The sequence below is a fragment of the Danio rerio genome, chromosome 22 (assembly GCF_052040795.2).
Source record: "Danio rerio strain M-AB ecotype USA chromosome 22, GRCz13ab, whole genome shotgun sequence".
Taxonomy (NCBI): domain Eukaryota; kingdom Metazoa; phylum Chordata; class Actinopteri; order Cypriniformes; family Danionidae; genus Danio; species Danio rerio.
The window spans coordinates 17936587-17948698 of record NC_141042.1 but is presented as its reverse complement, the minus strand read 5'-3'; the positions used below and the strand labels follow the sequence as shown (position 1 = coordinate 17948698).

The window sequence follows — 12112 nt, the reverse complement described above, 5'->3', positions numbered from 1 at the left end:
GCAGGCAGATGTTGTTAGTAAGCGATGAGCGCTGGTGGGCTGAAGGCTTACCTGACCCGTCGACCACCACAGAAAACACCCACACCCACCAGAACAACAGCACCCGTCCAGGTTCCGCCCCCCCACCGCAGCTCATTGGTTAAATGGGTGAGTGAGGGGGACTCTCATTGGTTAGATTGTGTGAGTGAGTGAGGGAGGGGAAATAGAGGGTAAACAGGAAGTGACCGCAAGGAAACCACCAAGTAATGGAGCTTCCTTTGAAAGTAGGCTTGGCTTTTGGAGATGGTTGTGAAAATACACTTTCTTTTCAGTAAGATGGAGAGATGTTGAAAGATTGCAGAGTGATTAGGACAGAGCTTCTCAATCTTTCAAACCTCAAGGCCTGACAACATCCATAATAGTTTTGCAGTTCTGATCATGTCATGAAATTATGTTTGTAGCTCACAATTTAAGCTTATTTACAGCACTTCTTACCTATATAACACACTTTTGAGTTTATTCACCACAATTCTGTCTTCATTTCCAGCAATTTTGGCTTCATTTGTTGCAGTTCTGAGATTATAGCCCACAATTTGACTATTTGTAGCAAATCTGAGTTTATTTCTTGCAATTCTCACTATTACTTTACATTTTGACTTCACACTACTAAATTCTGATTTTATTTCTTTAAAAACCTAAAGAAAGTTAATGGCTTACAATTTTGAGTATTTGTAGCTATTCTTGGAACATATCATAGCAATTTTGACATTATTTCTATCAAGTTTGACTTCTTATGTCACAATTCGGAGTTCATACCTGCCAATTTTAATGTTATGTCTATCAATTCTGACATTATACATGACAATTCAGAGTTTATACCTGCCAATTTTGATGTTATGTCTATCAATTCTGACATTATACATGACAATTCAGAGTTTATACCTGCCAATTTTGATGTTATGTCTATCAATTCTGACATTATACATGACAATTCAGAGTTTATACCTGCCAATTTTGTACATTATTTCTATCAATTCTGACATTATACATGACAGTTCAGAGTTTATACCTGCCAATTTTGACGTTATGTCTATCAATTCTGACATTATACATGACAATTCAGAGTTTATACCTGCCAATTTTGATGTTATGTCTATCAATTCTGACATTATACATGACAATTCAGAGTTTATACCTGCCAATTTTGTACATTATTTCTATCAATTCTGACTTTATACATCACAATTCAGAGTTTATACCTGCCAATTTTGTACATTATTTCTATCAATTCTGACTTTATACATGACAATTCAGAGTTTATACCTGCCAATTTTGATGTTATGTCTATCAATTCTGACTTTATACATGACAATTCAGAGTTTATACCTGCCAATTTTTACTATTTCTATCAATTCTGACTTTATACATGACAATTCAGAGTTTATACCTGCTAATTTTTACTTTATTTCTGTCAATTCTGATATTTTACGTCACAATTCTGAGTTCATAGCTCGCAATTCTAATTTTCTTCCTGCAAATCTAAATTCATACCTTACAAATTTGACTTTCTCCCAATTTTGAGTTTATTACTCGCAAACCTTTAAAGAAACGTCAGAATTGTGAGATATTAATTTGCAATTGCAAGAAGTAGCTTAAACAATGAATAAACTTTCACCGACACTGTAAAACCCAACAGTCAACTTTAATCAAACGAAATGAGTGTAGTTCACTCTAAATTAATTGAAAGTTAAGTCTACTCATTTGAAAATAATTCAGAGTTGAAGGTAATGGGTTAATTAAATACCTCATTACTTCAACTTAAATGGAGTAAGTTCACAGTACTCATATGGATTAGTTTTTTTTTTAACTCAAATGGTTTGTTGCAATCGGTTTCCTCAAACAGTTTGAGTTGCCTTAACTTATTGAGTTTTACAGTACTCAGTTGGTTTGAGTTCCCTCCATTTATTGGGTTTTACTGTGCTCAAATTGGTTCATTTACTCAAATGGATCAAGTTCAAATGATTAGTTTTTAAAATTAAATGGTTTGTTGCAATCGGTTCCTCAAACGGTTTGAGTTACATTAACTTTTTGGGTTTACAGTGTACCATAACTAGAAACATTTATTATTGATAACAAAATGAAAAAAGTCCTGTTTTTAAAACTTTGTGATCTTTCTCCAGTGTACTTTTTCCTCAAATACGATGTAACATAACTGCAGTTCCTCAAAGAAAAAAAAGCAGCTAAAGAGAACATATTAGTTTATTTTAAATCTCTTTAAGTCAGCTTGAGGCCCCTTGGAGATTTGCTGAGACCCCCTGGTTGAGAACTCCTAGTTTATGATTAAACATTTGATTGTTTTCATACGAAGAATACAAACCTACATATTTATATATAGACTGTAACACATTCAATAAATTGGATTCATTTAAATAAAAAAGACCTGATTATTAAACAACTCAATTAATGTAAACATAACACTCAGATGTATTAAGAAAAATACTGAATATTTAATTTATGACAAAAATATATAAAATGCACTTAAATAAAAAGTCACTCTTCCACTATATAAAAAGGCTCAAATACAAAAAATTGTGAAATACAAATAAATAAAAAAAATTGGAACAAAAACAGCAGAGAAGAATGTCATCACTCAAGAAAGGTTTAGGGAGCACATGGCTCTTTTTCTGAGAAAGTCTGTGGTTTCCAGAGCAGCGAGCTACAGAGTCCTGAACTGAGATGAAGATGATCGTAGGAGGTGAAGATGAAGACTGGAGGAGGTGAGGGTTAAATCAGGCTTCTGCTTACCTGATATCTGTCTATAGGGTCTTCCTGCTGCAGCTGACTCTCTCTCAGGGACTGATACTCCTTCTCAAACTTCTTTAGCTTCTTTGTTGGCACCTACAAAGACAAATAAGCTGAGATTAGTTAAGATATCAAAAAAAAAAAAAAAAAAAAAAAAAAAAAAAAACCACAAACAACTTAAGCTTGAAACCAAAAGCAAGAAAGCACATAAACACATTCCTATATCCTGGTGGGGACTCTCATAGATATAATGAGCGAAAATGCTACTATACTAACAGTATATTCTATCCCTCTACTACTAAAGGAAATAATTAGCATTTTTACATTTCCTAAACACTTTAATCCCTCTGATTTATAAGCATGTTTACTAAAATTAGTAGTGGGCAAAGCGAGACTTCACGAAACACCAAAATAGTCAAAGTAAAGGTGTCGAAGCTTTTGAAACCCATCTCTACAGTGACACCTAGTGGTCATTTTTTTAAAAAGTATTGCTCTGGAACAGCTTCAGCAAATAATCAGTTAAATAAAATGAGATGTAAACTCTCAGTTGTAGAGCTGTGGTTTTAAGTGATTTAGTGAAGCGGTGAGCTCCTGACTAGCATAATGGGTTCAAATCCAGGGTGATGTAGCTATAGATGATACAATATATCTTCTTTTGGTTATAAAAAGTAACATTAATAAAATACATCTAGTCATAATTACAGAATCTCACAATCCACTAGGCTACATGAGGTTTATTCCGCCCCTATCAGTCAAATGCAGATTCGCCAGGTCTCAAAACGCTTCTGAAATGTCTGATGTTTTCAATCGCTTTAGTCACATGACCTGGTGTTTCAAAACACTTTAGTCACATGACCTGATGTTTCAAAGCACTTTAGTCACATGACCTGATGTTTCAAAACACTTTCGTCATGTGACCTGGGTGTTTAAAACACTTTTGTCACATGACCTGATGTTTCAAAACACTTTAGTCATGTGACCTGGGTGTGTAAAACACTTTAGTCACATGAACTGGTGTTTCGAAACCCTTTAGTCATGTGACCTGGGTGTTTGAAACACTTTAGTCACGTGCCCTTGGTGTTTTAAATTACTTAAGCCACGTGACCCAGGTATTTCGGATCATGCTTCGGTATGGTGTTTCGAAACACACTTGCGCTTCGGGATCTCAACACTGTGTCAAAACATGTTTCACGTCAGCCATCCCTATCCAAAATTGACGTTCCCACACTGACACAAGTCCCCATAAGTCTGTGTGTATTCAGATTTAAGTACCCACCGGGGTATAAGAACAAGTAGACATGAAAAACAAATAAAGTATAACTATAATTTAGTTATTGTTTATACGTATATATTTTTTATTTGTATTTTTCTGTAAACTACTGATGGCATTTCTTCTGAATTTCAAGTAAAAACGTCATTTAAAGTATTTTGTTTCTTGCGTAAAATAAACATGAGTCATGTTTTTATTACTATGCTTTGGCTCTAATGTCAAGATACTAAAAACATTGTGCAGCATTCACATAACCATTCTCATTTAAAAAATAATGCAGAACCTCATAAAGCTCTTCCTACACTTCCTAAACTAAAACAAAAAAGTTCAAGCCAAAACCATCTCAGCAGCTTTTAAAAGCACAGTGCTCTTTTATGTCGCTATAGCAACACAGTCAGAGTTCGCATGGAGTCTCTGAGGGTGGCGCGCTCAGTGAAGTCAGTCCTGAGGGGATCTTCTTCTTCTTCATCCGGGTTTACTCACCGCTTCACTGCAGGAGACTTTGTTTATTACAGTCAACATTCAGCAGGCCTGGGATCAGTTTTTCAAATTTGATCCTTTGTCTAAGTCTGAAGTGGCTCAGATAAGAACCAGAGATGTTTACTGCGACCACAACAGTGTTTTGAAGCCAAACTAACAGTCGTTTGGGGTTTCCACATAAACATGCTTGTAAAACCGTTACAGCTGAATATCCGCATTTCAAGTCTCCCAAGGTCTGTTCCCACTTCATTCAGGTCTTAAAAACATAAAAGGAGCTTTCTTCTACCTTTATCTGTGACTGCACCAGTACTTCTGAACAGCAGCTTATTGTTGACCGTCAGCCATACAGTGTGTTTGACCTCTGACCTCAGGACGAGGGTCAATGGAGCGAGAAACTGTTGAACTACTTGTTATCACCCAAGCCAAAACTGCACTCAAGACTTGATGATGACAAAGCGAAAGCTTGCACATGGCTAAGTGGACTTCTCCTTCAGAGAGGTTTGAAAAAGCCACTTTTGCAGCACAAAGTGTCCGTTGTGCTGTTCGGTGGAATGTGAACACGATACAAACTTTTCAGAACGGTGAACAAGGAGGAGAAGAAAACAACTGATTCATAATATCAGGACAGGAAATGGACAGACAGGGAGACGAGGGAACAAAGTTGCTAGGTGGTTGGTTGTTAAGAGGTTCTTTTAGGTTTTTAGGAATGTCTATACACTGTAAATCCCAACAGTCAACTTTATCAAATGCAATGAGTGTAGGTAACTCAAAATTGACTAAAGTTAATTCTACTCATTTGAAAAGAGTTTTGAATTCAGTGTTGAAGGTAATGGGTTAATTAAATACCTCATTACTTCAACTTAAATGGAGTAAGTTCACAGTTCTCAAATAGATTAGTTTTTTTTTAAAACTCAAATGGTTTGTAGCAATCGGTTTACTTAAATGGTTTGAGTTACATTAGCTTTTAGAGTTTTACAGTGTATCAGAGATGACCAAAGTTGGCCCATGTAACCTTTCATTTGGCCCTCCATCCCATCTGAGAAGAAATAAAATGAAGGTTGCAGCAAATACCTTCAACCGAGATGTAACCTTTTGTTTGTTTGTTTGTTTAATTTTTGAGCTACAAAAAACATAAACTGAAATGTTTCAATTAAATGTCGTAAATCAGAGTTTTTAAAAAGGTAAATACAGTCACTCAAAGATAGAGGACAATACACAAGACATCAACGAGCAAATCAAGGCAAAGGCAGGTTTAGCCTGACTCATGTATTTAGCATTAAACACCATTGTGTATGAATGTTTGTTTTTATTGTAAGAAGTTCATTATAAAAAAAAAAAAAAATTATTCATATGATTGAAGATTTTTCTATTTATTTTTCAATATTAATACATTATTATAGCAGATTTAGTGTAATTTACATTCGGCCCACCCCCTCAATCAAGTTTGATTTTTGACTAGGCATGGACCGGTGTGAGATTCTGACGGTATGATTACCTTCGATAAAAAAATCACGGTTTCACAGTTTTATGATATTGTGGTTACTGCTCTAAAATATAATTCTTTAAAATGTCTGGTTAAAAAACAAAAACTTTTTCCCCTCTCTGAACACAATATGTTTTATTTTGAGAAACTTATTTTGGAAAACTAAACATGTTAGGCTAAATAATTCAAATGAATCATTGAATTCTGCTGTCTTCATTAGTTTCAAAAACACAATTTAAAACGGCATCTTTGGATATATTTTCTGCTGGAGATACTGTTGTTTTAAAAAACCTAAAACGTTAAATGTAAAAAAATAAAATAAAATCTAACATATACTGTAGGAATGGTATAGCAAAAAATTTTGGCGGTTTTAAAACCTTGACTTTTTCAAACAACGTTATACCTTTAAATGGTTTTTGTCCCATGCCTATTTTTGACCCTTCAAAAGATAAAGTTTGGGCATCCCTGATCTACATTATACGGTTGTTACGCAGTCGCTATGGTGTTCTGGGTGTTTGCTAGACAATCGCTGTTATGGTCTTAGTGGTTGCTCAGCAGATTTTTATCATTTTTCAGGTCTCTGTGGTTGATAGGCAGTTGCCATGCTGTTCTGCGTGGTTGCTAGGCAGTTGTTTGGTGTTCTGGGTCATTGCTCAGGAGATCTGAGTTGTTTTAGAGTAATTTTTATGGCAGTAACCATTGGGTGACAGTATATATGTTTTAAACAAATCTGACACTATTTAAATTGAAACGTTTAATTTTAATTAGCCTCTTTTTTAGTTTAACAATTAAACAAAACAAATTAAAGGTCACATTAAATTAGAAATGGCAGTCTCAAAACTATCCCCATCATTCTCCCTCTCTTTTCAGATGGTATGGCGGGTCACATCAAAAGATTACCATGAGCCAACTTTGGCCCGTGAGCCCTAGTTTGGGCATCTCTGTTTTATAGGGTCAGTATTTCTGCTAGTTGCTGCATCCCAATGTACACACTATCCATCCTGAACAGTGTTTGAAAACAGAATTAGTATGTCCCAAATCAAAGTATGTTGAAATGAGTATTCGAAAGTTACCTGGGTAGTCTACTATTTTCACTAAAAATTTAAAGTGCAGATTTATTCGTATTTTAACCTTACGTATATTGATTGGCTAATATTGCCCACAATACATTGCAGGTTGTAATTTATTTAGAACTACAAACACGAGTAAAAAGTGTTAAACATGGCAGATGCACGAGACAAACAGTTAAAGGGATGGTTCACTCTAAAATTTAAATTCTGTCATTATTTACTCCCCCTTTACTTACTCAACCTTTATGAGTTTCTTTCCTCTGTTGAACACAAAAGATATTTTGAAGAATGATGAAAACATGCAACTACACATTAAAAAAAAGTTGATTCAACTTAAAATTAAGGCAACAAACTTCAGGGCATTTTTGAGTTTACTCAACTTAAACAGTGAAATTCAGTAATTTGGCTGAAAGCTGAGTCAACTTAAAAACGTCCTGAAGTTTGTTGCCTTAAAATATTAAGTTGAGTTAACTTTTTCCTTTTCTTAATTTTTTTTACAGTGTACTGACAAAAGTAGCTGTTTTTGCTACTATGGAAATCAGTAGTTTTCAGGTTTTCATCATTCATTCATTTCAAATATCTTTTGTGTTTAACAGAAGGAAGAATCACATAAAGGTTTAACATAACTAAAAGATAAGTAAATAGGGACAGAATTAAAACATTTTCTTGTTCATGTGTCATGTTACCACTGTTTACCCGTGTTTGTAGTTTTAACTGAATTAGAATGTGCAATGTATTGTGAGCAATATTAGACAAAAAAAAAAATAAAATTAACCATATCCTGTTGTTAAACTAAGTACAGATCTGTACTTTGAATTTCCAGAGAAAATAGTAGCTCATCCAGGTAAAATTTGGAACCACTTGAAAATTTATTTTTTATTTTTTTGGATGAACTACCCCTTAAAGTCTTTGATCAATTCTTAATTAATGTATAACCTTCTGGAATTTATTTACTCCATGTTTTCCGCATTATATTTAATCCGCAACAGCAAAGTGAACTTTTATAAAGACGTGTTTGGCCATTAACTTCTAAACACATAATTATGCAAATACCCGAGGAGATTTCTCTGCATGACAGACTCTCAAATGACAGATTAACCTGCTGCAGCTTCTTCAATATGTTGGGAAATTAAATATGAAAGAAATGTGGATGATGTGATGATTGAAAGGGCAGGAAACAAAAAAGCAACACTTTTAGGACGTAGAATAAGTAGGCAATGCTGTAGGCAGGCCATGGAACTCTAGATGGTTGCTAAGGGTCTCTAGTTGGTCTATTTTTGAACAAAAATGTATCATCTGGCAGATTCAACACTTCAAAGTTAGGCTTAGTGATGCTTGTCTGAGAGAATGAGAGGGGGAGGAACAAGTAGCAACTTATTAATCTGTCAATCATCATTGCAGATAAGAAACCAGGCACCATTGGGTGAAGAAATGTTAACCGTAAACTCGGTCCGGATGTGCTGAATGGCCACAGACCACAGAATGACACGTTGAAATGGCACAACTGTCATGGAAGTCAAGCTCTCATCACAAATGCTCATTCCGTTTAACACTCAGAGCCACACAGATACGGAAAGTTCGCAGGGAGATTTCACCTTGGTGTACATGACGTGTTTGTATATACACAAAACACCTACACGGGTATGAATGAGTAGCCGACCGCCGTTTTCCATTCAAGATGACATTAAGATCACACACCGTTTCCAAAGCGTGTGGATGTACACAAACGGAAACACATCTCATTGCTAAAATGAGACAGAAGTCATTTACACTTGGTACAAACGAAGAAAGCTTCATTGGAATTTGCTAAACCACAGCAAACATTTAAATATTCAGGTCACTCATCAGAGCAGTCAAATCATGTACTTGACAGGGAAAAAAGTCACTACATGCAAAACTACATTGCCAGTGGCCAATCGCATGCTCCTGCACACAACCTTGTTAATCATCCTACCAACACACACACAAACACACTATTTTCAGCTCCAAGTTGGCATTCCTGAGTATAAGGACATAATGGAGAAAATTGTACTGCCTTGTAATTTCATTACCGGACAGATTTCTCACAGAGCCAGAAAGCTCGAGACAGTATCAACCAAACAAACTAGCTTTTATTTTAAAGACTAGAACATGTCATTTCTACTAAACCCATTTTTCTGTGGTCTGAAGGTAAAAAAGCATCCACTTAGGCGAGACTTACCACTGGTTTAGGTTTAGAGTTGGCCACCAAACTGGCAAAGAAATCCTCCTCGCTGACCTGATTGATGACATGAGCATCGTAAGCCACCGTTATCGACACTTCCTGCATCATCTTGCCAAAGTTTCTGCGAGGAGCTCAGAGCAAGACAGGTGAGCTTCAAGAAGCGAGGGAGGGAGGGAGGGAGGAAGGAGGAGGAGGAGTTGAGAAGTCTGCCGAGACCAGGATGAGTTGACAAGTTTCTTTAACGGATGAAAGCCGGCCCTTTGAGGCGGGAAATAAACACGGGGGGTGGACCAACACACGCACACACTGGTGATTTTGTCTACTGGATTGTCTATTCCTTCACAGAAAGAAAATTGTTGTCCATGGACCCTTTATTGCACAAATTTTACAACTCCTCCTCCGTCCTTAATGGGTTGCCGTGGCTGAAATATGATACAATCGGAAAAGGTTGAAGAAGCAGGGGAAATTTGGGTTTCTCAGACAAAACCTCAAAGGGGGTCTTCCGAAGTCCCCTGTGCTTTATCATGCCATCTAAGAGTCCTAAGGCTCTTTGTTTTTCCGCCCAAGAAGAACTGAAGTCTGTTCCTGGTTTAATAAGTATCCAAAACGCAAATATCTACAAGCACAAATACTTGAGATGGCATTCTCCACAGCTGATCCCTCTAAGCCTTTTCCATTCTAGAGGCACGTCCTCCTTTTCGATTAAGTCCTCTTTCAATATCAGGAGGATGTGAAATTTGGAATTCGTCTGGTAATCCTCGAAGGGGGAAGTTTTGTACGGCTTGTGCTTTCGGCGCGAGCAGGTGCCTGTGAATTCCATCACCCAATAAGCTTATTACCCGCTGACGTGATCCTCTTTAAATTCACAACATTTCAAAGAGAAAGCAGCACTTTGCACTTCCTCTTGGCGCGAATGTGATTGGAAACCGTCGGGATCACGAGTGGCAGAAGTAATCTGTGCACAGCCTCACGCTCTGGTGTGTGTGTGCTGCGTCTGGTGTCCAGGTCTGATATGGAGATATGGCAACAAGGCTTCCTGTCCTTGCAACATAGTCTCCTCCCTCCAAACCGTCTCTCAAAACACATCCACATGACAGACCAATAGCAGAATCTTGGAGATTAGTATAAATAAATGACACGGCAAGTATAAAAATAACATGTGTTGGCAGTTTAAATGCTGTTTATTCTCTCGTTTTGGATGAAATGCCTCATTGATCTGCTCTCCTGCCTGCCTTTCACTTTTGTTTGCAGAAGATAAAGAGGAAAGTGTGACTAAGTACACACACACACACACACACACACACACACATACAAACAGAGAGTGAGGCGTGGTCAGTGCAGATGCTAAGAGCAATGCCGTTGCAGAGCTGTTTTTTAAGTGGGCAAAACGCCACTTGGCATGGTGTCGAGAAAAAAAAAATCCAGTTGTAAAATAAGAAGGATCAAACGGCTTGTGCTTATGGTCTTTCTCTTAAAAACAACAGGCTTGAGTAAATCGCAAATAGTCCGAATGGAGTCCGTGTTGTAAATGTTGCAGGTATAAACGCATCCTCCTTGTTGGGGTGTGAAGGAGAATTGGATTAAGCGTGACTGTACAGTAGGTGTGTTCTGTAGGGAGCTGAAAGTGCCATACAAAGTAAAAACAAAAGGATAATGATCCTACGCGCATATGATTCTGGCGTAAACTGAAGCTGCGCTCTCTCATTTGTAAGCTGATGAATGCACCTGTTACATCATCCCGCTCAGGTGCTGTTTTCCCACAGAGTGCATTTCGCTCTCTCTGGTTTCTCCTTTCTCTCTTGCTGGGTCCTAAATTCTGCCGTATATATGCTTCTGACCATTAAATATGATTTTTTAAAAATTATTTTAAAAGTGTATCTTAAAAAAACATTTCCTGATCGTTCTCTCTCTCCCTCTCTCTCTCTCTCTCTCTCTCTACATATATATATATATATATATATATATATATATATATATGGGATGTTCTACCAGAAACATACATTTTCACTCATAAAAAACATGACATTACCTGACTTAAGCTTGTCAAACTCAAAAAAATCATACAAGCATAAAGTCATACAATTCAATGATATAACTCATCCTTGATCACTGTCAGATTCTCCTCATCAAATGTTTTCATTTCCGAGTCATAGCATTAAAGGAGTATTGCACACATTTTGTGTTAAATGTAATAATAATGTGACAGGACTGACAGAAACATGGACACAATTGTACATTTATTTGTATTATATATTTTTGGTATTAATTTGTAGAATTTATTCATAATTTCATGTTTTTAATCAATTGATGTGAATGACAACAACTTAAATTTTCTATTCCTGAAGTTTTTCCCAATAAATAACAGTTTTAGCATTACAAAACTACTATATAAGTAGGTCAAATTGGGCTGAGGGCAAGGACAATGACAGGTTTTGTACATTTGTTTGTACACAAGTTTGAGAGACTATTGAATGATGATCCTTTACAGAACGACTTACAGAAATCAACCATCAGTCCATTTTAGAAATCTTTGGGATAAAATACTTTTTATTATGTTTTTATTTCAGGCACAGATTATGTACATTTCTGGTAGAATGTCCCATGAGTATACAATATGTAATATGTTATAAAATATTACCATTAACCAGCTCAAATACAAAACATTATTAGCTACCATGCAATTTTTTCCCAAAAATTTTATAATTATATAAAAACTACAACAAAAAATTGACAACAAAATAAAAAAAAAATTCATATATACAAATTTTATAACATTAATAAAGTTATAATGCAGAATATTAATAGTTCACATATGTATGTGCTTA

General features: G+C 36.0%; 1 protein-coding gene across 2 annotated transcripts in view; it reads right to left on the bottom strand.

Annotated features, from left to right (window-relative positions):
* Nucleotides 1–12112, bottom strand: part of rabgap1l (RAB GTPase activating protein 1-like) — a 151108-nt gene that overhangs the window by 11013 nt on the left and 127983 nt on the right. For both annotated transcript variants that reach the window (XR_015521873.1, XM_087304168.1), the window contains exon 20: nucleotides 2785–2877. Coding sequence is in view for 1 of the 2 variants with exons in the window: in XM_087304168.1 (XP_087160294.1) it covers nucleotides 2785–2877 (93 nt within the window). In the remaining variant the exon portion in view is untranslated. The remainder of the gene's footprint in view (nucleotides 1–2784; nucleotides 2878–12112) is intronic.